At 40.0% G+C, this 27564-nt stretch overlaps 1 protein-coding gene across 1 annotated transcript; it reads right to left on the bottom strand.

Moving 5' to 3' along the window:
- Window positions 1–1647: 1647 nt before the first annotated feature.
- LOC124017476 (solute carrier organic anion transporter family member 2B1-like) lies at window positions 1648–27564 on the bottom strand. Its single transcript, XM_046332684.1, is given in 16 exon segments — window positions 1648–2105; window positions 2323–2443; window positions 4641–4667; window positions 4670–4704; window positions 5307–5476; window positions 5994–6144; window positions 6264–6453; window positions 7517–7681; window positions 7948–8044; window positions 9808–9938; window positions 17391–17489; window positions 17999–18223; window positions 18372–18534; window positions 21618–21755; window positions 24105–24231; window positions 27427–27564. Coding segments are annotated over 15 exon segments (1986 nt in total). The 5' UTR covers window positions 24192–24231; window positions 27427–27564; the 3' UTR covers window positions 1648–1918.

Here is a 27564-nt window from a genome sequence, read left to right as displayed (position 1 = left end):
TTTACAAAGGACAAAAAGTTTGTAAAAAATCTGTAGAAAAATATATGGTATATAAAAATGGTATAAAAACAACCAACATCTGAAGACCATTAGTTTGGTAAGTTTGGTTATCTAATGCTCTCTTTGGTCTGATAACGCTGATCTTCAGTTCATAGATCAGGTGTCCTGTAATACTCACTAGAGGTAGAGATTACCCTCTAGAGGTCTAGGATCAGTTTATAGCAGCTTATCCTCCCCAAGTCCTAACCTTAACTATAAGAGGTATATAAAAAGATCTGACCCTGTTTCAGTGGATAGGGAACCACTCAGACTGGTCCCAGAGAATGACATGCTATAGTAAACGTGCCATGGCTCCGATACAGCACTTGCTGTACACATTATTACAGTCAGTTTGGGCGCAGTAATGGTGTACCTTCTCTATGCCCAGTTTTGGGAGAAGGGAACTATGTAGTTCAAGCAGTAATTGAAATACATTTTGCAGTGGCTTGGTGTTACTTGAACTAAATTAAAATATGGTAGTATTTTTAGTAGGTAACTAGAAAGGTATAGGATAGCCTGAACATGTGACAGTTGGTTTGGTGTTTCTAGCTTGAATGGTTCAAGGGTTACTGTTGGTGAGGTAGTTTATGCAAATTTGAATAGTTCTAGTTAATACGTTTTTATAGAATTGGAAGTTATGATAGTCTGAACATGTGAAAGTTGGTTTGGTGTCTCTAGTTTGAATGGTCTCAGAGTTACTGCTGGTGAGTTACATGCAAATGTGGAACACATTCATGTAGTTATAGTTAATGATTTTAAAGTATTTGAAGTAGGTATAGTCAGAATGTTTTAAAGTTGGTCTTGTAGCTTAGCTTAACTGGCCAAGGAACTGGTTTATTTTGATAAGCTACCCCTGTATTCCTATGGTTCTCATTTAAACTCATGTTCATTTTTGCACATTTATAGTTAAAGTATACATAGTTTAAGAAAATCCTTTGACAGGAAATCTAAGTTGGGTCAGTCTGAACATTTCAATGTTGGTTTGGAGTTAATAGCTTAATAGAGATGCATTTTCCATTGAAATGCATTGGGAGCTCATTTAAATATTGATATGGTTCAAAAGGTATAAATGTTATCAAAAATATTTTTCTCAAGCAACCCCAGTTGGGGCAGTCTGGGCATTTGGAAGTTGGTTTCGTGTTAAATCGTTTAAGCTCGAGCGGCCTAAGAAATCAAATAATAATATGAGTATGTAAGAAATCTAGAGTTGCACACCTAATTACTTTTTGCCATGTAGGGGTGTAGTTAACTACTGAAACTACACCCTACTTTTTTGTAAAATAAAATGGGTGATGTAGTCAATAATTTCATTTTTTCTGCGTCACACCTGCCTAATTATTTTTTGTTCATTTAGCAAACGGCTTTATTCAAAATGGATTCATTTTTGTACTGGTCCACCATGGGAATCAGACCCCCAACCCTGGCATTGCAAGCACCATGCTCTGCCAATTGAGCCACACATTACTTAATTCTCACTTGCCTATATGTGTTTAATAGGCAAATTACACATTCTGTTGATACCCCAAAGTGATGTGTTATTGCAACTGGTAGTCTATGACATTTCAGATGTCATTTTTATTTTTATACATTTTCACTAAGTAGTTTGGATGTAGTGAACTCCTTTTTCAAAGTAACTTTAGTTTAAGAAAACTATATATTTTTGTTAGAGGGTAGCTTTAGTGTAGTTTAACTTCTTCCAGTGTGAAGTAATTGCTAGCTTGGTAACCTATATTTTCAGAGTAGCTTCCCCAACACTTTCGAAGCAGCTCTCATTTCTGTAGTCTTCATCGTGACCCTCTGGGGGATAGAAATAGACTTTATACGCAGTTCGCAATTCAGTTCTTTCTTTTTTATTTTCTCCTTCTCTATCAGGCCTCTCTCATGCTGCCATATTCTGCAATTCTTTGGAGGCGGTGTTCTTGTCTGGACTCAGCTCTCTGTCAATCATAGTGTATCCCTGTCCTGCCTGCTTGCCTTGTTTCCCTGCCCTATGTCTCAGGACCAGGAGGGAGAGCAGGAAGCAGACAAACGCTCCGGTGACAAAGAATGCCTGCAGACCCAGGAACCTGCACACAGAAGAGAGGGGGGAATATCAGACATACTGTATACTCTATAACAGGCCTGGATCTGAGAAATACAGCATTGGAAATACTTTTAAATACTTGAACTGTGTTTGATTTAGTTTGCCTGGTAAAATGGTCCGTAACAACTCTATGCTAAATCAAGCGCATCTCAAATACTTTCTAGTATGTTGACATGGCTGACATATCTGTTGGCTCTTGCCTCTGTCTGAAGAGGTCCATGTTGTAGTAGTGACAGGACGTCTTCCTCCCACACTTCTTCCCCCAGATGATACAGGTGGTGTCTATGGCAGTGCCATACAGAACTGGGGCTGGCAGGAACGCTGGAGACACACATACACAGAATTATAAACACACATCCATGCACGCACACACGCACACAGACATGCATGCACACACTGTGTAAACATTGATTTAAATGAGTGCCTGTGAGGGGATTCTTCTTGAGTGGCAGTGTTTTTATATTAATTATTCCCGTAGAGTCTTATTTCCATTGGGCACATGGTCCTGCTTAAAGGTAGAGTCAGCTAAATGACATTGCATGAGCAGAAACGTAGATATTGCGATGAGTGAGATGCTTCACACTTTACAACGTGGTAGCCAAGCGACCAAAACAGCAGAGAAGTTTGGTATCTCGCTCCAATGCTCTTAGTTGTTGTGGAAATTGACCCACTATGCTGTTTGCTTTGTGCATCTACGTCATATTGCTGACTCTACTGTACCTTTAATGTCACCTAACAGGACAAACAGAGTAAAATTCAGGGTTAAATATTTAAAAGGCAGTTTCCCAAACATTTGCTGTTAAAATGATGGATGTCTGCTCGAGCAGAAAAGTCAATCCCCGTAGGTCATTTATCTACATTTCTTGGAATCCAAGGCAAAGAGCTGAGTGTGGCTGTCTGTGTAATGCTGATATACAGTGTCTTCAGATAGTATTCACACCCCTTGACTTTTGCACATTTTGTTGTTTTAAAAGGTGGGAGTAAAATGGATTTAATTGTAATAGATCTACACAAAATATTCTGTATTATTATAATAATAATAATACATTTTTTTTAAAGTAGGAAAATAAACACTAAAATGTTTTGATTACATAAGTATTCATACCCCTGAGTCAATACGTACACATTAGAATCACATTTGGCAGTGATTACAGCTGAAAGTATTCCTGGGCAAGTCTAAGAGCTTTGCACACTTGGATTGTACAATATTTGCACATTATAAATGTCTTAATTCTTCAAACTCTGTCAAATTGGTTGTGGATTATTGCTAGACCTCCATTTTCAAGTCTTGCCGTAGATTTTAAAGGCAAAACTGTAACTAGGCCACTTATTTAATGTTGTCTTGGTAAGCAACTCCAGTGCAGTGTTTACTGTATATGGCCTTGTGTTTTAGGTTGTTGTCCTGCTGAAAGGTGAATTTGTCTCACAGTGCCTGTTGGAAAGCAGGCTGAACCAGTGATGTATTGTGTTGGATTTGCCCAAAACATAACGCCTTGTATTCAGGACATGAAGTTCATTTTTGTCCATTTTACTTTAGTACCTTATTGCAAATAGGATGCAGGTTTACTTCTTTTCACTCTGTAATTTAGGTTAGTATTGTGAAGTAACTACAATGTTTATCCATCCTCAGTTGTTTCCTGTCACAGCCATTAAACTCTAACTGTTTTAATGTCAACATTGGCCTCATGGTGAAATCCCTGAACGGTTTCCTTCCTCTCCGGCAACTATATCTTTGTTGTGACTTGGTGTATTGATGATACACCATCCAAAGTGTAATTAATAACATCACCATGCTCAAAGGGATATTCAGTGTCTGCTTTTTAAAAGCATTTTTACTGATACCAATAGGTGCCATTCTTTGCGAGGCAATGGAAAACATCCCTGGTCTTTGCGATTGTATCAGTGTTTGAAATTCACTTCTCAGCTGAGGAACCTTACAGATAATTGTATATGCGGGGTACAGAGATCAGGTAGTCATTAAAAAATAATTTTAAACACTATTAATGCACACAGTGTGAGCCCATGCAACTTATTTTATGACTTCTTGTTAAGCATTATGTGACTTGTTACTCCTGAACTTATTTAAACTTGCCATAACAAATGGGTTGAATACAGTGCCTTGCGAAAGTATTCGGCCCCCTTGAACTTTGCGATCTTTTGCTGCACTGAAAGTAAAGGGGCTGAATGTTGTTAAAAAGTTTGAAATATCCAATAAATGTCGTTCCACTTCATGATTGTGTCCCACTTGTTGTTGATTCTTCACAAAAATACACCGTTTTATATCTTTATGTTTGAAGCCTGAAATGTGGCAAAAGGTCGCAAAGTTCAAGGGGGCCGAATACTTTCGCAAGGCACTGTACTTATTGATTCAAGACATTTTCAGCTTTTCATTTTTATTCATGTGTAACAATTTCTAAAATCATAATTCTACTTTGACATTGTGGTATTGTGTGTAGGCCAGTGACACAAAATCTAAATGTAATCCATTTTAAATTCAGGCTGTAACACTGTAACTCACCCAGCACTCTGAAGAGCATGTACTGAACCCCACAGCAAAAGACTTATCCTCTGGTCTCACTGTCCTGCAGAGGTGAGTGGGAGAGAGAAGGACAAATTGATGGAGTGGGTAGATGGGACGGAGAGTGAAAGGATGGGTGATGGGTAACATCAGTAACAGAATCAGTGCTGGTGTGAAGAAGCTACTGGCCAGCTGGACGGAACTGCGTTTAAATCAGAGTGAATCACAACAGCTGAACGGATGCAGTAAACCATGTCAGACTCTCTCTCTCTCTCTCTCTCTCTCTCTCTCTCTCTCTCTCTCTCTCTCTCTCTCTCTCTCTCTCTCACACACACACACCCCATCCACTTTATCTTAATCTTTGTTGTTGCATGCACCTTAGAGACTTGCTTTTTCTCTACATATAATCATTGAACATTGGTCACTTTAATAATGTTTACACACTGTTTGAAACAAACATTTTGCTGCACTTGCAATAACATCTGCAAATCTGTGTTCGTGACTTTGATTTGCAGATTCTCTCTCTCTCTCTCTCTCTCTCTCTCTCTCTCTCTCTCTCTCTCTCTCTCCCTCTCTCTATCCCTCTCTCTTTCATTGGTGTGTGTGTGTTCAGTATGTTAGTATCATGTTAGGCCTGTGTGTGAATGGTGTGTGTGTCTGTTCTACCTCAGTATCATCATGTAGGATGGGGTCTGTGAGAACGATGCAATAAAGCAGGTGAGAGCTGAGAGAACCATGAAGGGCAGGAGGAGGTGTTTACAGTCACTACCGCATGTCCCTGGCAATGCATAACCATAGGATCTGCTGACCCCTATGCAGCCACAGTCGGTGTATTTCTGTCAGAGAGACAGAGAGAGTCACATGACGTTAACCACTGGCCAATCAGACTCACACCATTGCATCTGGAAGTAACTGTTGGTATTCGTAGGTATGAATGAGAATCTCACAAAGATGTTGAAAAAACATTATCAAGAAACAGTCTATCTGGCTTCAAGCAAAACGAATATTCTTCTCCCAGGCTTTGTGTGATGGTGGCGTGTGTGCGTGCATGTGTGTGTGTGTGTTGGTTTAAGAATGCTGAGTCTGGCTTTAAACTGTTTTCCGTGCAGTAGGCATCGGATTGTGACAGTAAAGCAGAAGTGAGGCCCCTTTAGAGTCTGTCTGGCACGTCTACTACCTTGAAACCCATCATCTAGTGTTTCTTCAGTCATTATGCATCTTATATGATTTCATTTTCTCTCTGCATTCTTGTTTAAGCAAATATAATACATGGAAGATTCATTGAATGGGAATGGTTGGCCAGGAGAAGTTAGGATTCGGCCCATTAATGGATAGGCAGGTGTAGTGGTTTACCAGGATTTTGCTGGTATTGTCATCCAGTACTTTGGTCAAGCAGCCTGCATGACAGGGCGATCTGAACTCCACCCCGTCTGAGCCACACACAGGGTTAAAGGCCTCAGTTGGACAGGAGCACCCAGAGCTACACTCCAAAGACCTGTTCTGTCTGAGAACAGAAGAAGATGTAAGAGAAATGGTGCCTGGTACAATATGGCAACATATGGCTTAAGTGTTGTTTTAAGGAGGGCGGAGAGGTGAGGGTAACCTTTTGAGACGGCAACCTACTTGGTGGGGTAGACGCCAGTGACCCTCTGTGTGGAGCAGCCGAGGAGGAGGAGAGGCAGTGCGGTGAGTATACACATCAAGATGGCTGACGTGCACATGAGGGCGGAGCCTCGAGTAGAGATTTTCAGCCTCCTCATCAGAGCCCCGCCCAGCACAATGCCCAGCACCGCCAGAGGGATGTTCACCCCACCTACAGGCACACAAAGATCAAAGAGTAAGGGTCACTCAGAATAAAGCAGTAGGCACGTTCCAGATCATGTTAATTGCAGTCGCCCTGCACATCGGAGAAGACAGCTATGTTAATATGGTTCCGGAGACATTAAACACTGTGAGATATGCACATCCCGACTTTGAGAAAGACAATCTGGAACACAACCAATGTTTCCCATTACTTAGGCAGGGTAGTTCCCCTCTGCCTAGCTCTGTTAACCCCCTTCTAAAAATGGTCAGCCTTATTTGGTTGTCATGGAAAATGTTGATATATTGGCAGCTTCAGTTGCTAACACTGGAGATTCTGCACCCCGCCAAAGAACTGGCTACAACACTGGGGTAAAGGGCAAGTAAATCCTATCCAGATTTGAACCTGCTCATCAAAGAGAACACATTGTATTCCAAGGCTATAAACATGGGTGGGAGGGGTTTGATTGGCTGTGCTCTGCACATACAATGGAGTCTTTATCGTCTGGACAGCATCTGCGAATGATTACCTCCAGTTGATCATTAATCTGACAGATTTTTATGCGGATTTTTCTACTATGCTAATTAGATTTGGGGCGGCAGAGTAGCCTAGTGGTTAGGGCGTTGTAACCGGAAGGTTGCACGTTCAAACCCCCGAGCTGACAAGGTACAAATCTGGCGTTCTGCCCCTGAACAGGCAGTTAACCCACTGTTCCTAGGCCGTCATTGAAAGTAAGAATTTGTTCTTACTGACTTGCGTAGTTAAATAAATAAATAAAGATTTCCACGGGGCGAGGACATTGACTTTAGGGGATTGAAAGTGTTTATGTGGTAGTTTTCTATGCGCCCTGTGCTTTCCATAGGCCATTGGAGAGTTGAAGCATAATTATCCTCAGCTAATACTGTGTATATGTCAAATACTGGAGGTGTGCAGATTTGACTGAAGAAATCACTCTCCATGGAGTGGAATTTTCATTTGGTCCATTGGTTGAATTTCCATTTGGTCCTATTTCTATTCAAATGAACCGTAATCTAAACCAGGATGTTCCATAGAGATAACAAATGGTGTCTCTCACCGATCATCATGTTGGAGAAGGAGGCGGTCTGGGTGAACTGGCGCTCTATGAACTTGGCCATGAAGGTGGCAAGGCCGGCTATCATAGCTGCCAGGTGGACCTGTGCCAGCACCACCAACAGGTAGATGGGGTTCCGCAGGGTCCTCAGGGCGATACGGGGGAAACCTGGGAGAGAGAAGGGGAGGGGAAAGAGAGGGAGATGAGGGGGAGAAGGAAGAGGCGAGCGAAGCCGCTGCTATCTGCTTCAGATCATATTTCAGAAGGGATGAGAAGCAACAATAGAGGAAGAGAGAGACCACCACAACTACTTTTCATATACTATCAGTATCATGACAGTGACCGTCACCCTCAACACCATGTAGTTACACACAGACACAATGAAGGGAAATGGAAAGGAAACAGACGGATGTGGTCTTATAAAAGAGTCTAACTTTTGAGGAACTGTTTGAGGGTGAGCTCCTGGACGGGGTCTGGCAGTGGTTTCTTTTCCTCCTCGGCTCTGGGTTCTTTGGCATTGCCTGCAGCTTCCTAACCAGGGGAGAGGAAGATCCACAATTATGCTCTTTACTCGTGTTAAAACAGATTTGAGTGTGAATACGGTACAATAAACATGTAATCCTGCCTGTATTGCATTAACTCTCTCTAATAGCCTTTGCAGAGACCTGGGTCACACGATGTGGCAAAGAGATAGTTTGTCTGTTGGCGAAATGATCAAATTATCAAATGTAAAGTGTATTTTTTATTTTCTTTCACCTTTATTTAACCAGGTAGGCTAGTTCAGAACATGTTTTCATTTACAACTGCGACCTGGCCAAGATAAAGCAAGCAGTGCAACACAAACAACAACACAAAGTTACACATGGAATTAACAAACATACAGTCAATAATACAATAGAAAAAGTCTATATACAGTGTGTGCAAATGAGGTAGGATAACGGAGGTAAGGCAATAAATATGCCATAGTGGCGAAATAATTTCAATTGAGCAATTAAACACTGGAGTGATAGATGTGCAGAATATGAGTGTGTAAGTAGAGATACTGGGATGCAAAAGAGCAAAAATAAATTACAGTATGGGGATGGGGTAGTTGGATGGGCTATTTACAGATGGACTATGTACAGGTGCAGTGACCTGTGAGCTGTTCTGACAGCTGGTGCTTAAAGCTAGTGGGGGAGATATGAGTCTCCAGCTTCAGTGATTTTTGCAGTTCGTTCCAGTCATTGGCAGCAGAGAACTGGAAGGAAAGGCGGCCGAAGGAGGAATTGGCTTTGGGGTGACCAGTGAAATATATCTGCTGGAGCCCGTGCTACGGGTAGGTGCTGTTATGGTGACCAGTGAGCTGAGATAAGGCGGGGCTTTACCTAGCAAAGACTTATAGATGACCTGGAGCCAGTGGGTTTGGCGACAATTTGAAGCGAGGGACAGCCAACGAGAGCATACAGGTCGCAGTGGTGGGTGGTATATAGGGCTTTGGTGACAAAACGGATGGCACTGTGATAGACTGCATACAATTTGCTGAGTAGAGTGTTGGAGGCTATTTTGTAAATGACATCTCCGAAGTCAAGGATCGGTAGGATCGTCAGTTTTACGAGGGTATGTTTGGCAGCATGAGTGAAGGATACTTTGTTGCGAAATAGAAAGCCGATTCTAGATTTAATTTTGGATTGGAGATGCTTAATGTGAGTCTGGAAGGAGAGTATACAGTCTAACCAGACACCTAGGTATTTGTAGTTGTCCACATATTCTAAGTATGCTGCAATGCAGTGCACTCAAGTTACACACCAAGCTTTAGAGCTTTTAAAGCTCCAGCATTCAAGAGACAGAGAGAGAGACTGTGTGTCTGTGTTTGTTTTTGTTTTTGTTTTTGTTTTTGTGTGTGTGTGTGTGTGTGTGTGTGTGTGTGTGTGTGTGTGTGTGTGTGTGTGTGTGCGTGCGTGCGTGCGTGCGTGCGTGCGTGCGTGCGTGCGTGCGTGTGTGCGTGTGTGTACGCCAAGTTATGCTTTGGCATGTTAATGTGATATCCAGACTCTTTCACTATTGAGCAAGACCTGGCACGAGCATTCTTCTTTGTGCTTAGATGCTTGATTAGAGAAACATGAACCAAAATCTGCTAAAAAAAATATTTCAGAATGATGGATATGAGCCAAGACCTTATTCAACAAGGTCAAACCACATCACTCTCACCTGCTCTGAACCACATCTTTTCTATGAGAGAATATTGTGCAACTTTCATTAGAGTCAATAAATCATAAATACATGTCATGACTGTGACACAGCTGGTACACAATCACCTCTTTTGGCATCTGTTGGGGGAAGAAGAGGTAGGGCAGGGAGGTGAGAAAGAGGAAGGAGGCTGCCACGACAAAGCCCAACCACCAGGCTCCCGCCCAGCGAGGGTCCCCTCTCTCCAGACCTATCTCATCTGCTGACAGGAGAGAGACATGTTATTGTACTAGTGGCAAAGTACATTATCAATAATAAAATTAAAATATTTGATGAAACTATTGAATCAAATAATAAATTGAATCAAATGCACTGTATGTATAGAAGTGTACCCTGAGCACAGTTCCTGGTTTCAACATGTTATTAAAACGTTTTCAGCAATTTTAGACGGTGTTAAGAGAAAGTTGTTTTTTTCCCTTGGTATCATGCAACAGAACATTGAATCTCCGTCAAACGTTTCCAGGAAGAAATCACAGTCTTTCACTTTCAGTCATTGAAAATGAATGTGAAGCTTCTCCCAGTGAAAGAGAGTGATTTCTTCCTGGAAACTCAGTTTGCCGGAGGTTAAATGTTCTGTTGAATGAGGTCACACTGACTGTAGGAACCCAAATTCCAGTTAAGAACCTATTTTACTCCAAAAAGGGAGTAAAGCAGATTTCTCTCATGGAAATGAATCTCATATCATGCACTGTTTTACAGAAGTAAATAAGTTAAATTATTCATTATATGCAGTGCATTAGGAAAGTATTCAGATCCCTGTTTTTTTCCACATTTTGTTGCATTACAGGCTTCTTCTAAAATGGGTTATATTGTTTTTTTTCCACATTTTGTTGCATTACAGGCTTGTTCTAAAATGGGTTATATTGTTTTTTTTCCACATTTTGTTGCATTACAGGCTTGTTCTAAAATGGGTTATATTGTTTTTTTTCCACATTTTGTTGCATTACAGGCTTGTTCTAAAATGGGTTATATTGTTTTTTTCCACATTTTGTTGCATTACAGGCTTGTTCTAAAATGGGTTATATTGGTTTTTTTCCACATTTTGTTGCATTACAGGCTTGTTCTAAAATGGGTTATATTGGTTTTTTTCCACATTTTGTTGCATTACAGGCTTGTTCTAAAATGGGTTATATTGTTTTTTTCCACATTTTGTTGCATTACAGCCTTGTTCTAAAATGGGTTATATTGTTTTTTTTCCACATTTTGTTGCATTACAGGCTTGTTCTAAAATGGGTTATATTGTTTTTTCCCACATTTTGTTGCATTACAGGCTTGTTCTAAAATGGGTTATATTGTTTTTTTCCACATTTTGTTGCATTACAGGCTTGTTCTAAAATGGGTTATATTGTTTTTTTCCACATTTTGTTGCATTACAGGCTTGTTCTAAAATGGGTTATATTGGTTTTTTTCCACATTTTGTTGCATTACAGGCTTGTTCTAAAATGGGTTATATTGTTTTTTTCCACATTTTGTTGCATTACAGGCTTGTTCTAAAATGGGTTATATTGTTTTTTTTTTCCACATTTTGTTGCATTACAGGCTTGTTCTAAAATGGGTTATATTGTTTTTTTCCACATTTTGTTGCATTACAGGCTTGTTCTAAAATGGGTTATATTGTTTTTTTCCACATTTTGTTGCATTACAGGCTTGTTCTAAAATGGGTTATATTGTTTTTTTCCACATTTTGTTGCATTACAGGCTTGTTCTAAAATGGGTTATATTGGTTTTTTTCCACATTTTGTTGCATTACAGGCTTGTTCTAAAATGGGTTATATTGTTTTTTTTTCCACATTTTTTTGCATTACAGGCTTGTTCTAAAATGGGTTATATTGTTTTTTTCCACATTTTGTTGCATTACAGGCTTGTTCTAAAATGGGTTATATTGTTTTTTTCCACATTTTGTTGCATTACAGGCTTGTTCTAAAATGGGTTATATTGTTTTTTTCCACATTTTGTTGCATTACAGGCTTGTTCTAAAATGGGTTATATTGGTTTTTTTCCACATTTTGTTGCATTACAGGCTTGTTCTAAAATGGGTTATATTGTTTTTTTTCCACATTTTGTTGCATTACAGGCTTGTTCTAAAATGGGTTATATTGGTTTTCTTCCACATTTTGTTGCATTACAGGCTTGTTCTAAAATGGGTTATATTGTTTTTTTTCCACATTTTGTTGCATTACAGGCTTGTTCTAAAATGGGTTATATTGTTTTTTTCCACATTTTGTTGCATTACAGGCTTGTTCTAAAATGGGTTATATTGTTTTTTTTCCACATTTTGTTGCATTACAGGCTTGTTCTAAAATGGGTTATATTGTTTTTTTTCCACATTTTGTTGCATTACAGGCTTGTTCTAAAATGGGTTATATTGTTTTTTTCCACATTTTGTTTCATTACAGGCTTGTTCTAAAATGGGTTATATTGTTTTTTTCCACATTTTGTTGCATTACAGGCTTGTTCTAAAATGGGTTATATTGTTTTTTTCCCACATTTTGTTGCATTACAGGCTTGTTCTAAAATGGGTTATATTGGTTTTTTTCCACATTTTGTTGCATTACAGGCTTGTTCTAAAACGGGTTATATTGGTTTTTTTCCACATTTTGTTGCATTACAGCCTTGTTCTAAAATGGGTTATATTGTTTTTTTTCCACATTTTGTTGCATTACAGCCTTGTTCTAAAATGGGTTATATTGTTTTTTTTCCACATTTTGTTGCATTACAGGCTTGTTCTAAAATGGGTTATATTGTTTTTTTTCCACATTTTGTTGCATTACAGCCTTGTTCTAAAATGGGTTATATTGGTTTTTTTCCACATTTTGTTGCATTACAGCCTTGTTCTAAAATGGGTTATATTGTTTTTTTCCACATTTTGTTGCATTACAGCCTTGTTCTAAAATGGGTTATATTGGTTTTTTCCACATTTTGTTGCATTACAGGCTTGTTCTAAAATGGGTTATATTGTTTTTTTCCACATTTTGTTGCATTACAGGCTTGTTCTAAAATGGGTTATATTGTTTTTTTTCCACATTTTGTTGCATTACAGGCTTGTTCTAAAATGGGTTATATTGTTTTTTTCCACATTTTGTTGCATTACAGGCTTGTTCTAAAATGGGTTATATTGTTTTTTTTCCACATTTTGTTGCATTACAGCCTTGTTCTAAAATGGGTTATATTGGTTTTTTTCCACATTTTGTTGCATTACAGGCTTGTTCTAAAATGGGTTATATTTTTTTTTTCCACATTTTGTTGCATTACAGGCTTGTTCTAAAATGGGTTATATTGTTTTTTTTCCACATTTTGTTGCATTACAGGCTTGTTCTAAAATGGGTTATATTGTTTTTTTTCCACATTTTGTTGCATTACAGGCTTGTTCTAAAATGGGTTATATTGTTTTTTTTCCACATTTTGTTGCATTACAGGCTTGTTCTAAAATGGGTTATATTGTTTTTTTTCCACATTTTGTTGCATTACAGCCTTGTTCTAAAATGGGTTATATTGGTTTTTTTCCACATTTTGTTGCATTACAGCCTTGTTCTAAAATGGGTTATATTGTTTTTTTTCCACATTTTGTTGCATTACAGCCTTGTTCTAAAATGGGTTATATTGGTTTTTTTCCACATTTTGTTGCATTACAGGCTTGTTCTAAAATGGGTTATATTGTTTTTTTTCCACATTTTGTTGCATTACAGGCTTGTTCTAAAATGGGTTATATTGGTTTTTTCCACATTTTGTTGCATTACAGGCTTGTTCTAAAATGGGTTATATTGTTTTTTTTCCACATTTTGTTGCATTACAGCCTTGTTCTAAAATGGGTTATATTGTTTTTTTTTCCACATTTTGTTGCATTACAGCCTTGTTCTAAAATGGGTTATATTGGTTTTTTTTCCACATTTTGTTGCATTACAGGCTTGTTCTAAAATGGGTTATATTGTTTTTTTCCACATTTTGTTGCATTACAGGCTTGTTCTAAAATGGGTTATATTGTTTTTTTCCACATTTTGTTGCATTACAGGCTTGTTCTAAAATGGGTTATATTGTTTTTTTTCCACATTTTGTTGCATTACAGGCTTGTTCTAAAATGGGTTATATTGTTTTTTTTCCACATTTTGTTGCATTACAGGCTTGTTCTAAAATGGGTTATATTGTTTTTTTTCCACATTTTGTTGCATTACAGCCTTGTTCTAAAATGGGTTATATTGGTTTTTTCCACATTTTGTTGCATTACAGGCTTGTTCTAAAATGGGTTATATTGGTTTTTTTCCACATTTTGTTGCATTACAGGCTTGTTCTAAAATGGGTTATATTGGTTTTTTCCACATTTTGTTGCATTACAGGCTTGTTCTAAAATGGGTTATATTGTTTTTTTTCCACATTTTGTTGCATTACAGCCTTGTTCTAAAATGGGTTATATTGGTTTTTTCCACATTTTGTTGCATTACAGGCTTGTTCTAAAATGGGTTATATTGGTTTTTTTCCACATTTTGTTGCATTACAGGCTTGTTCTAAAATGGGTTATATTGGTTTTTTTCCACATTTTGTTGCATTACAGGCTTGTTCTAAAATGGGTTATATTGGTTTTTTTTCCACATTTTGTTGCATTACAGGCTTGTTCTAAAATGGGTTATATTGTTTTTTTTCCACATTTTGTTGCATTACAGGCTTGTTCTAAAATGGGTTATATTGTTTTTTTTCCACATTTTGTTGCATTACAGGCTTGTTCTAAAATGGGTTATATTGGTTTTTTCCACATTTTGTTGCATTACAGGCTTGTTCTAAAATGGGTTATATTGGTTTTTTTCCACATTTTGTTGCATTACAGGCTTGTTCTAAAATGGGTTATATTGTTTTTTTTCCACATTTTGTTGCATTACAGGCTTGTTCTAAAATGGGTTATATAGTTTTTTTCCACATTTTGTTGCATTACAGGCTTGTTCTAAAATGGGTATTGGGTTTTTTTCATCAATCTACACACAATAGCCCATAATGACAAAGCAAAAACGAATTTATTAAAAAAAAACAAGTCTTCCTGGGTATGACGCTACAAGCTTGGCACACATGTATTTAGGGAGTTTCTTCCAATCTTCTGAGGAGCGTCGCTGCAGAGCTATTTTCACGTCTCTCCAGAGATGTTCGATTGGGTTCAAGTCTGACCTCTGGCTGGGTCACTCAAGGACATTCAGAGACTTGTCCCAAATCCACTCCTGCGTTGTCTTGGTTGTGTGCTTAGGGTCGTTGTCCTGTTGGAAGGGGAACCTTCATACCAGTCAGAGGTTCTGAGTGCTCTGGAGCAGGTTTTCATCAAGGATCTCTCTGTACTTTTCTGTTTTCATCTTTGCCTCGATCCTGACTAGTCTCCCAGTCCCTGCCACTGAATAACATCCCCACAGCATGATGCTACCACCAACATGCTTCACCATAGGGATGGTGCCAGGTTTCCTCCAGATGTGACACTTGGCATTCAGGCCAAAGAGATCAATCTTGGCTTCATCAGACCAAATAATCTTGTTTCTCATGGTCTGTGAGTCTTTAGGTGCCTTTTGGCAAACTACAAGCGGGCTCTCATGTGCCTTTTACTGAGGAGTGGCATCAGTCTGGCCACTCTACCATAAAGGCCTTCTGGAAGGTCCCATCTCCACAAAGGAACTTTAGAGCTCTGCCTGACCATCGGGTTCTTGGTCATCTCCCTGACCAAGGCCCTTCTCCCCTGATTGCTCAGTTTTGCTGGGTTGCCAGCTCTAGGAAGAGTCTTGCTGGTTCCAAACATATTTTATTTAAGAATAATGGAGGCCACTGTGTTCTTGGGGACCTTCAATGCTTCATACATGTTTTGGTACCCTTCCCCAGATCTGTTTTTCAACATAGTCCTGTCTCTGAGCTCTACGGACAATTCCTTCGACCTCATGTCAACTGTGGGACCTTATTTAGACAGGTGTGTGCCTTTCCAAATCTTGTCCAATCAATTTAATTTACCGCAGGTGAACTCCAATCAAGTTGTAGAAACATCTCAAGGATGACCAATGGAAACAGGATGCGCCGGAGCTCAATTTCGAGTCTCAAAGAAAAGGGTCTGAATACTTGTGTAAATAAGGTTTTTCTGTTTTTGTATTTAATACATTTGCAAAAATGTCTAAAAAACGTTTTTCGCTTTATCGTTATGGGCTATTTTGTGTAGACTGATGAGGATTTATTTTTTTACATCCATTTTAGAATGAGGTTGTAACATAACAAAATGTGGAAAAAGTCAAGGGGTCTGAATACTTTCCGAAGGCACTGTATATAACGTCCATATTAGTTCTATCTAAATATTTGCTCTTGCAAGAATGAAGTCATGTTCCATTAAGCTGCACTGTCTGTGCCTTGCAGAAGGCGCTAGTTCAGGCTTGAGGAAACACACACACACACACACAAACACACACACGCACACACACCCAGACACACACACACACCCAGACACACACACACACACACACACACACACACACACACACACACACACACACACACACACACACACACACACACACACACACACACACACACACACACACACACACACACACACACACACACACACACACCTCAAAACAATCGGGAATAATCTAGTATTACCTAAATTGACTTCAGCAGTCCTTTGAACAGTTTTGAACATTTATCAAATCATAGACAATGCTCTCACACCTTGATAAATGAGATGAATTCAACTGGAAAGCTGAGATCAATGAGAGCAGACTGCAAATACAGGACACTGGCCCATGATTGTTGTAAATCCAGTTTTAGAGGTATCTGAAGCATTGCAGGGTGAGAACATGTCTGTAGTGGTGGCTTTGGTTCACACAGAAGGAGGTTGAATATTTGCTTGTTAGAATTCACAGCAGTGGAGTGAAGATAAGGTCGTCGCTATCATTAACATTATTCCAGCTAGTCTTCATTAACACCTGATTTTATTCACTGCTTCAAACTCAGGCATGTAAAGAAAACACCCTAACGTGACCCTACAAAACCCACCCTATATTGCATTCCAACCCTAATCCTAGCTTTATGTCCACTTCCTGGTTCAACACTAACCCTAGCTTTATGTCCACATCCAGGTTCAACACTAACCCTAGCTTTATGTCCACTTCCTGGTTCAACACTAACCCTAGCTTTATGTCCACATCCTGGTTCAACACTAACCCTAGCTTTATGTCCACATCCAGGTTCATCACTAACCCTAGCTTTATGTCCACTTCCTGGTTCAACACTAACCCTAGCTTTATGTCCACATCCAGGTTCAACACTAACCCTAGCTTTATGTCCACATCTTGGTTCAACACTAACCCTAGATTTATGTCCACATCCCGGTTCAACACTAACCCTAGCTTTATGTCCACATCCTGGTTCAACACTAACCCTAGCTTTATGTCCACATCCCTGTTCAACACTAACCCTAGCTTTATGTCCACTTCCTGGATCACCACTAACCCTAGCTTTATGTCCACTTCCTGGTTCAACACTAACCCTAGCTTTATGTCCACATCCCGGTTCAACACTAACCTATTGAAACTCATTGTCAGTGGTGTGATAAGAGAAAACATGACCCCTGGATGTTCCTTGGATGTGTGTGTGTGTGTGAGTGTGCGCGTGTGTGCGTGCGTGAGCGAGCAAGTGTGCTAACCTTTGGACATCTTGTCGATGTCGACATAAAAATTCAGCATGAAGGAGCCCATCATGAAACCAAATGCAGGACCGATAGACGTGACAGCCAGGAGAATACCTGCAGGGGGGAACCTCAGTCAGACATAACACTCCTGTCGTGGGGTCAATACAGATAAACAGAAAATAAAGTGTGATTGCTCATGATTTGCTTCCTCCCAGATCATACTTCCGAGTTGATGAAAAGAAAATGAAAGTCTGCACATGGTTTTTAGACTTAACATGACACAGCCTTGAGAGCTGCAAACAATGAGTGGATACAATACATTCACTTTTGTTTCATTGCTATCTTTTCACCTTCTGCACCAGGGTTATGTGTGAAATGTCTCATCTAGCACTCCATTAACATCCCTGCAAGTATTCCCAGTATTGGAGGTTATAGAGTTCAGGCAAAAGTTGCAGGAATGTTGCAGAAGTATGGTGGAACGCTCCCTCTTAAAAAACAACAATGATCTATTGATTTGTAGATTTAAAAAACTGACGATTTGGCCCAAAAGACCTGCATCAGAATGTGTATTCCCAGTATTTCAAGAATTTTCTGTGTATCCCAGTCATTCCCAGTGATCATACCGAGGTAGAAGGGAGAGTTTCTCTTGCTGGCATAGTCATCAATGTAGGAGATCCCGAAGGGTTGGATGGGAACGCCGCCGATTCCCAGGAGTAGCTGTCCTAGGAGCAGGAGCGGGAATACGCCCTGCTGAGCATGACTCTCCTGCTGTGTGCAGCTGTGATTGGACAAGGGTGTTTGGAAGGAGCTCTCTAATTGGCAGAGACCAGAGTTGTCATCCTTGGATTCTATGGAACAAAGGTAGAGGTAGGAAGGAGTTAGAAGTTAGGTGATAAAAAGTATTTTTGTTTTGAGATTCAAACAAATGTGTGTTTGTGTGTGCGTGCGTGTATTTGAATGTGTGTACGTGTCTGCATTTGTGTGTGTGTGACTTACGGCTGATGTGGACTGTGTACTCATAGGGGCCACTGATGAAATGAGGCAGGGCCATCATCAAAGCGGCCAGACTGGCCACCAGTGCCCCTCCACCGATGAACCGTGGCCGGTGAACACGGCTACCAAAGAAACTCACAAACACTATCAGGACCGTGTTCCCCACCTACACACACACACACACACACACACACACACACACACACACACACACACACACACACACACACACACACACACACACACACACACACACACACACACACACACACACACACACACACACACACACACACACACACACACACACACACACACAGTCTTGTACGGCTAACCTTGACTTGAGGGGACAAAAAATTCAGGCCCATTTAAAATCCTATTTTCCCTAACCCTTAACCCTAAACCTAACACTAAACCGTACTCTTACCCTAACCTTAATCTTAACCCTTAACCCCAAAAAACTAACCTTTTTACATGTTTATTATTTCACCTTTATTTAACCAGGTAGGCCAGTTGTGAACAAGTTCTCATTTACAACTGTGACCTGGCCAAGATTAAGCAAAGCGATACGACATAAACAACAACACAGACTTAGACATAGAATAAACAAACATACAGTCAATAACACAATAGAAAATTCAATATACAGTGTGTGAAAATGATGTAAGATAAAGGAGGTAAGGCAATAAATAGGCCATAGTGGCGAAATAATTTCAATATAGCAATTAAACACTGGAGTTATGTGCAGAAGATGAATGTGCAAGCAGAGATACTGGGCTGCAAAGGAGCAAAAAATAAAAATAACAGTATGGGGATGAGGTAGTTGGTTGGGCTATTTACAGATGGGCTATGTACAGGTGCAGTGATCTGTGAGCTGCTCTGACAGCTGGTGCTTAAAGTTAGAGAGGGAGATATGAGTCTCCAGTTTTAGTGATTTTTGCAATTCGTTCCAGTCATTGGCAGCAGATAACTGGGAGGAAAGGCGGCCAAATGAGGAATTGGCTTTGGGGATGACCAGTGAAATATACCTGCTGGAGAGCGTGCTACAGGTGGGTGCTGCTATGGTGACCAGTGAGCTGAGATAAGGTGGGGCTTTACCAAGCAAAGACTTATAGATGACCTGGAGCCAGTGGGTTTGGCGACGAATATGAAGCGAGGGCCAGCCAACGAGAGCATACAGGTTGCAGTTGTGGGTAGTATATGGGGTTTTGGTGACAAAATGGATGGCACTGTAATAGACTGCATCCAATTTGCTGAGTAGAGTGTTGGAGGCTATTTTGTAAATGGCATCGCCAAAGTCAAGGATCGGTAGGATAGTCAGTTTTACGAGGGCATGTTTGGCAGCATGAGTGAAGGATGCTTTTTTGCGAAATTGGAAGATGATTCTAGATTTAATTTTGGATTGGACATGCTTAATGTGAGTCTGGAAGGAGAGTTTACAGTCTAACCAGACACCTAGGTATTTGTAGTTGTCCACATATTCTAAGTCAGATCCGTCCAGAGTAGTGATGCTGGACGTGTGGGCAGCGATCGGTTGAAGAGCATGCATTTAGTTTTACTTAAATTTAAGAGCAGTTGGAGGCCACGGAAGGAGAGTTGTATGGCATTGAAGTTTGTCTGGAGGTGAGTTAACACAGTGTCCAAAGAAGGGCCAGAAGTATACAGAATGGTGTCGTCTGCATAGAGGTGGATCAGAAAATCACCAGCAGCGAGAGAGACATCATTGATGTATACAGAGAAAAGAGTCGGCCCGAGAATTGAACCCTTTGCCACCCCCATAGAGACTGCCAGAGGTCCAAACAACAGGCCCTCCGATTTGACACACTGAACTCTGTCTGAGAAGTAGTTGGTGAACCAGGTGATGCAGTCATTTGAGAAACCAAGGCATTTGAGTCTATCGATAAGAATGTGGTGATTGACAGAGTCAAAAGCCTTGGCCAGGTCGATGAATACAGCTGCACAGTATTGTCTCTTATCGATGGCGGTTATGATATCATTTAGGACCTTGAGCGTGGCTGAGGTGAACCCATGACCAGCTCGGAAACCAGATTGCATAGAGGAGAAGGTGCGGTGGGATTCGAAATGGTCGGTGATCTGTTTGTTAATTTGGATTTCAAAGACCTTAGAAAGGCAGGGTAGGATAGAGTGTCTCCCCCTTTAAAGAGGGGGATAACCGCGGCAGCTTCCCATTCTTTGGGGATTTTAGACGATACGAAATAGAGGTTGAGCAGGCTAGTAATAGGGGTTGCAACAATTACGGAAGATAATTTTAGAAAGAGAGGGCCCAGATTGTCTAGCCTGGCTGATTGGTAGGGGTCCAGATTTTGCAGCTCTTTCAGAACATCAGCTATCTGGATTTGGGTGAAGGAAAAATGGGGAGGCTTGGGCAAGTTGCTGTGGGGGGTGCAGGGCTGTTGACTGGGGTAGGGGTAGCCAGTTGGAAAGCATGGCCAGTGTTAGAAAAATGCTAATTGATATTCTCAATTATCGTGGATTTATCGATGGTGACATTGTTTCCTAGCCTCAGTGCAGTGGACAGCTGGGAGGAGGTGCTCTTATTCTCCATGGACTTTACAGTGTCCCAGAACATTTTGGAATTTGTGCTACAGGGTGTAAATTTATGTTACAAAAGCAAAGGCTAGCTTTTTCTAACTGCCTATTGGTTCCTAACTTCCCTGAAAAGATGCATATCACTGGGGCTATTCGGTGCTAATGCAGTACGCCACAGGATGTTTTTGTGCTGGTCAAGGGCAGTCAGTTCTGGAGTGAACCAAGGGCTATATCTGTTCTTGGTTCTAATTTTTTAAATGGGGCTTGCTTATTTAAGATGGTGAAAAAAAGCACTTTTAAAGAATAACCAGGCATCCTCTTGGCCCTAACCCTAACCCTAACCCTAGCTACTAATCCTAAATCTAAAATTAACCTTAGCTCCTAACCCTTTACGTAATTCTAACCCTAACCCTAATTCTAACCTTAACCCTAAACCCCCTAGAAAATGCAGTTGAACTTGTGGGGACTAACAAAATGTCCCCAGTTGGTCAACACATTTTCTATTTTCTATTCTTGTGGGGACTTCTGGTCCACACACACACACACACACACATACCTTAACACACTCACGTGCACCCTCTCACATGTGAAAATTAAAAGTACATCTGAAAAGAATAATCATAACCCGATGAATTTGCAACAAGTCAGCCTGTTATCTGAACCAGCTCAGTAGAGTGGTGGGGTGCATGGCACGCTCACCTCATTGAATGAGGCCAGGATGCCAGACTTCTGGCTGGAGAAGCCGTAGCGTCTCTCTATAGTGGAGATGGAGCTCTTCAGATACCCAGACACCAACAGTTGGGCCAGCTGGAGCATACCATGGCATAGCACGAAGAACTAGTGGAGAGAGAGGCTGACAGACTATAGATACGTGTAGTAGGAATCATTCATAATTAATATAACAGATCTGATCAGAATGCTCAAAAGTCTCATTCAAATATCCAGGAGAACTTTATGTGGAACCTTGTCATGTTTCACGTATTGACACCTTTATGTAAAGAAATGATGTAATGTAACAAAACGTAATGCTACTGTAGTTACCTGGAGGGCTATAGAGGGTCTGGTTTTCTCTCTTTAGAATGGCCACTCTGTAGGCCTATGGGTAACTTTATGAGGATTTTCACTCCCAGAACATAATGTGTTACACGTAATACAAACTGCCTAACCCTAATCTTTTTAAAGTCATTCTTTATTTGCCAAGTTTCTTATCTTTTAACTCTCCTGAAGATACAGTTTTACAAGTGAATTCACAAGGAAGTAGACTCATGTAGTTAAAAGACACATACAAGAAGCCAAGTGTATGTGTTTCTAACTCAAGGGAACACGACAAGGATGTGCTGAAAACACCAGGAAACACAACCCTTCCTGGGGCTACAGAGGAAAACCACAGTAGACTACAGGACACACATCAAAGTGTTCACTACATTAAGAAATAAACTACATTTCAGATTGCAAAACAAGGAAGATTTGCTCCCTTTCCTCTCTGACGATGGACCTTAGATTTTTTGCCTCCAGTCCTCAACTCGGATATGCTGTCAATTAATGGAGCTTAAACTTCTTAATGTTAGCACGCTAGCTGTCTCTGTGACCCTAACATCACAGAATCCATGTCTAAATCTTCTGGACTCCTGAACAGCAGTCTGTAGACATAGATTTGCCCTTTGACCTCACTGGGCTTTTTCAACATTGCAGATTATTTACAAATCAGCTTGAATCATAAATAACTACTAATTATTATTTGGAGATCAGTCAATTTACTCACAACGCATCACAGATTTGATGCTCTTGAACACTGACACTCACTGAGACTTGGGAGTAATGATGTGAGAGGTGAGAGACAGGAGTAAACAGTAAAATATTACTTGAGGAAAAGTCTAAAAGTATCTGGTTGAAAATGTACTTAAGTACAGTGGTAGAAAAGGTACTCAGTTGTCATACCTGAGTAAAAGTAAAAAGGAAACGCTATACATCAAATTCCTTATATTCATCAAACCAGACGCCACAATTTTCTTGGTTTTTAAATTTTACAGACAGACAGGGGCACACTTCCACACATCAATCATTTACAAATGCAATATCTGTGTTTAGTGAGTCCGCCAGATCAGAGGCAGTAAGGATGACAATGTGTTATTGTGATTGGTGCATCAATGGGACCATATTGCTGTCCTGCCTGAGCAATCGAAATATAATGAGTAGTGTTGGGTGTCAGGGAAAATGTATGGAGTAAAAAGTACATTATTTTCTTTAGGAATGAGTCAAAGTAAAAGTAGTCAAAAATATGAATAGCAAAGTACAAATACTCCAAAACATGACTTAAGTATTACTTCAAAGTATTTTTACTTAACCTTTCTAAAGGAAAGTGTGGGTCCCACGCCGGACAGTTGAGCTAACGTAGGCTAATGCGATTAGCATGAGGTTGTAAGTAACAAGAACATTTCACAGGACATAGACATATCTGATATTCCTAGAAAGCTTAAATCATTGTTAATTTAACTGCACTGTCAAATTTACAGTAGCTATTACAGTGAAATAATACAATGCTATTGTTTAAGGAGAGTGCATATAGTTATGAACTTGAAAATGTCTTAATAAACCAATTGGGCACATTTTGGCAGTCTTGATACAACATTTGAACAGAACGCAATGGTTCATTGGATCAGTCTAAAACTTTGCACATACACTGCTGCCATCCAGTGGCCAAATTCTAAATTGAGCCTGGGCAGGACAAATACGTATGTTTTTTTCTTGGTATTATCTTTTACCAGATCTAATGTGTTATATTCTCCTACATAAATTTCACATTTCCACAAACTGCTAAGTTTTTCCTTTCAAATGGTAACAGGAATATGCATATCCTTGCTTTAGGTCCTGAGCTAAAGGCAGTTAGATTTGGGTATGTCATTTTAGGCAAAAAAAAATTTAAAAGGGGTGAATCCTTAAGAGGTACTTTACACCACTGGGAGAAAAATGTAATAAACGAGAACCAATAATTTTGGAAATTGTACACACAACAGCAACAGCTAGACGGTAAAATGCAATTTTGCTCATCAGAAGTGTTGCGTGGCGTTCTAAAAAGTAAATCTACTCTCATAGATTTCTATTCCTTTGCTACTATTGGTATTTAATTGAAATTTGGCGCTAGTTGCAAGTGGAAATGTTATATGTAGTTTTGGTGACGCAGCCTACCTTGATGCTGTTGAAGGGGCTCCTGCATCTGGTGGAAGGCTTCGACCTCAATTGTTCAGAGTTCATCTGGAGGTCGCTGGCCATCATACCTGTCCAACTCAGTGATCCAACCCAGGAAGTAGAAAATCTATAAATGTCACAAGATTTCCAGTCAAGTTCTTTTCCTTGTACTCTGGTTACTTCATATCTTCAATCTTTATATTCACTTTGTCTCTCTATAATTTGGACTCCAATAACACTTATACTTACTTCTATCTCTGCTGGTGTTCTGTATCTACTGCCATTGTTAAAATCAGGTAGAGGAGATGTGCTATTCATTTAAATCAAATTGAGATGCAGTGCTCTGAGTTATATTCATTTTGAAGTGAAACGATCTTCATTCACATCATAATGTTGAGAGAGAGAAAAAGAGAGAGATTAAGAGAGAAAGAGACAGAGATTGGGGACAGACAGATCGACAAATTGAGACCAACAGAGACAGATGTAGGGAGAAAAATTTAGGGGGATATGCCTGGGTTGAAGTTGTTCACCATTTCTCATTACAAAGTGAATGTGAAAGTCAGTGAGCATTACTCCATTACAGCCCATAAATAATCCCAAGTTGTGGTGACATGCTGGAGAGATCATGACTTTAAGATGAACTTTACCTCTGCGTTTTACAACAGGTTGGTGAATTACTGTGCACATTACGCACCAAATCACACTAAACAATTCACAAATAGCAGATATAAATCTGACCTGAAGACCACACAGAAGAGAGGTTGCATTGCACTGGCCACTAGAACACACCTTAGAGAAGCATTTCCACATGCAGTATATACTTACTGTGTGTTCTTACAGTAAAGCAGTAAAATGCTGCAACATACAGAGTCTTCAGAAAGGATTCACACCCCTTGACCTTTTCCACATTTTGTTGTGTTACAGCCTGAATTGAAAATGTATGAAAAAAACATTTTTGTCACTGGCCTACACACAATCCCCATGATGAGAAAGGTGCTTCGACAAAGTATTGACTGAAGTGTGAATACATATGTAAATTAGATACTTCTCCATTTCATTTTAAATACATTTGCAAAAACTTGTAAAAAAAGCAACATGTTTTCACTTTGTCATTATGGGGTATTGTGTGTAGATGGGTGAGAGAAATTTCTTTTTTTTGAATTGAGGCTGTAACATAACAAAATGTGGAAACAAATGGCATTGTAGTGTTTTTGTGTGGTGTTTTTTCACGTCCCCCCCCCCCCAAGCATGTTTGTGTAACATGGGAGTTGGTGTGGCTGCAGTCAACAGAGATAAGATGGGCAGGAGACGACCACCAATCAGTTGTGGAATGTCAACAAAAACAAAGACTGCACCATAAAATACCACACCAGTGGAACTGGCATTTACTGCGGACATAGAAATATCAAACTCCATTTCAGACTCCTCAAATGTATACGTACAAAAGCAATACTTTTTAGATTTTAGTGCTAACACCTTGGTGTTCATTGTTAGGCGCATGCACCAAATGCCAAAAGGCGAGTTTCAACAACAAAAACAGTTGAAGTCGGAAGTTTACATAAACCTTAGCCAAATACATTTAAACTCAGTTTTTCGCAATTCCTGACATTTAATCCTAGTAAAAATTCCCTGTCTTAAATCAGTTAGGATCATCACTTTATTTTAAGAATGTAAAATGTCAGAATAATAGCAGAGAGAAGGATTTAATCCAGCTTTTATTTCTTTCATCACATTCCCAGTGGGTCAGAAGTTTACATACACTAAATTACTATTTGGTAGCATTGCCTTGAAATTGTTTTAACTTGGGTCATACGTTTAAGGGTAGCCTTCCACAAGCTTCCCACAATAAGTTGGGTGCATTTTGGCCCATTCCTCCTGACAGAGCTGGTGTAACTGAGTTAGGTTTGTAGGCCTCCTTGCTCACACACGCCTTTTCAGTTCTGCCCACAAATGTTCCATGGGATTGAGGTCAGGGCTTTGTGATGGCCACTCCAATACCTTGACTTTGTTGTTCTTAAGCCATTTTGCCACAACTTTGGAAGTATGCTTGGGGTCATTGTCCATTTGGAAGACCCATTTGCGACCAAGCTTTAACTTCCTGACTGATGTCTTGAGATGTTGCTTCAATATATCCACATACTTTTCCTACCACATGATGTCATCTATTTTGTGAAGTGCACCAGTCCCTCCTGCAGCAAACCACCCCCACAACATAATGCTGCCACCCTCGTGCTTCACAGTTGGGATGGTGTTCTTTGGCTTGCAAGCCTCCCCATTTTTCCTCCAAACATAGCAATGGTCATTATGGCCAAACAGTTCTATTTTTGTTTCATCAGACCAGAGGACGTTTCTCCAAAAAGTACAATCTTTGTCCCCATGTGCAGTTGCAAACCGTAGTCTGGCTTTTTTAATTGCGGTTTTGGAGCAGTGGCTTCTTCCTTGCTGAACGGCCATTCAGGTTATGTCGATATAGAACTCATTTTTCTGTGGATATGGATACCTTTGTACCTGTTTCCTCCAGCATCTTCACAAGGTCCTTTGCTGTTGTTCTGGGATTGATTTGCACTTTTTGCACATGAGTATGTTCATCTCTAGGAGACAGAACGCGTCTCCTTCCTGAGCGGTATGACGGCTGCGTGAACCCATGGTGTTTATACTTGCGTACTATTGTTTGTACAGATGAACGTGGTACCTTCAGACATTTGGAAATTGCTCCCAAGGATGAACCAGACTTGTGGAGGTCTACAATTTTTTTTCTGAGGTCTTGGCTTATTTCTTTGGATTTTTCCATGATGTCAAGCAAAGAGGCACTGAGTTTGAAGGTAGACCTTGAAGTACATCCACAGATACACCTCCAATTGACTCAATTGATATCAATTAGCCTATCAGAAGCTTCTAAAGCCATGACATAATTTTCTGGAATTTTCCAAGCTTTTTAAAGGCACAGTCAACTTAGTGTATGTAAACTGATGACCCACTGGAATTGTGATGCAGTGAATTATAAGTGAAATCATCTGTCTGTAAACAATTGCTAGAAAAAATGACTTGTCATGCACAAAGCAGATGTCCTAACCGACATGCCAAAACTATAGTTTGTTGACAAGACATTTGTGGAGTTGTTGAAAAACAAGTTTTAATGACTCCAACCGAAGTATGTAAACTTTCGACTTCACCTGTATGCTGCACACCGCAACCTGTCCTCTCACACATAATCTGTACACACTGCACAGTCCATTAGATTACAGTGTCTGAATTACAGCTTGTAGAGTTAGTGGATCACAGTTAAAAGAAGTAGGACAGAACAGTACAGTTGGTCACTTACTCTGTAGATGAAGCTGAGGTTTAGTGGTTTGTTCTGTATCCACTCAGATGTCGACTCACACAGAAAGTGATCTTAGTTGGAACCCCAGGAGGTAGCTTTCACTCGATGAAACAAGGCGTGCTCAACTTAGAGGAATTC

Source organism: Oncorhynchus gorbuscha, unplaced genomic scaffold, assembly GCF_021184085.1.
Source record: "Oncorhynchus gorbuscha isolate QuinsamMale2020 ecotype Even-year unplaced genomic scaffold, OgorEven_v1.0 Un_scaffold_2233, whole genome shotgun sequence".
NCBI lineage: Eukaryota > Metazoa > Chordata > Actinopteri > Salmoniformes > Salmonidae > Oncorhynchus > Oncorhynchus gorbuscha.
The sequence above is the reverse complement of the archived record's forward strand: the minus strand, read 5'-3'. Positions and strand labels throughout refer to the sequence as shown.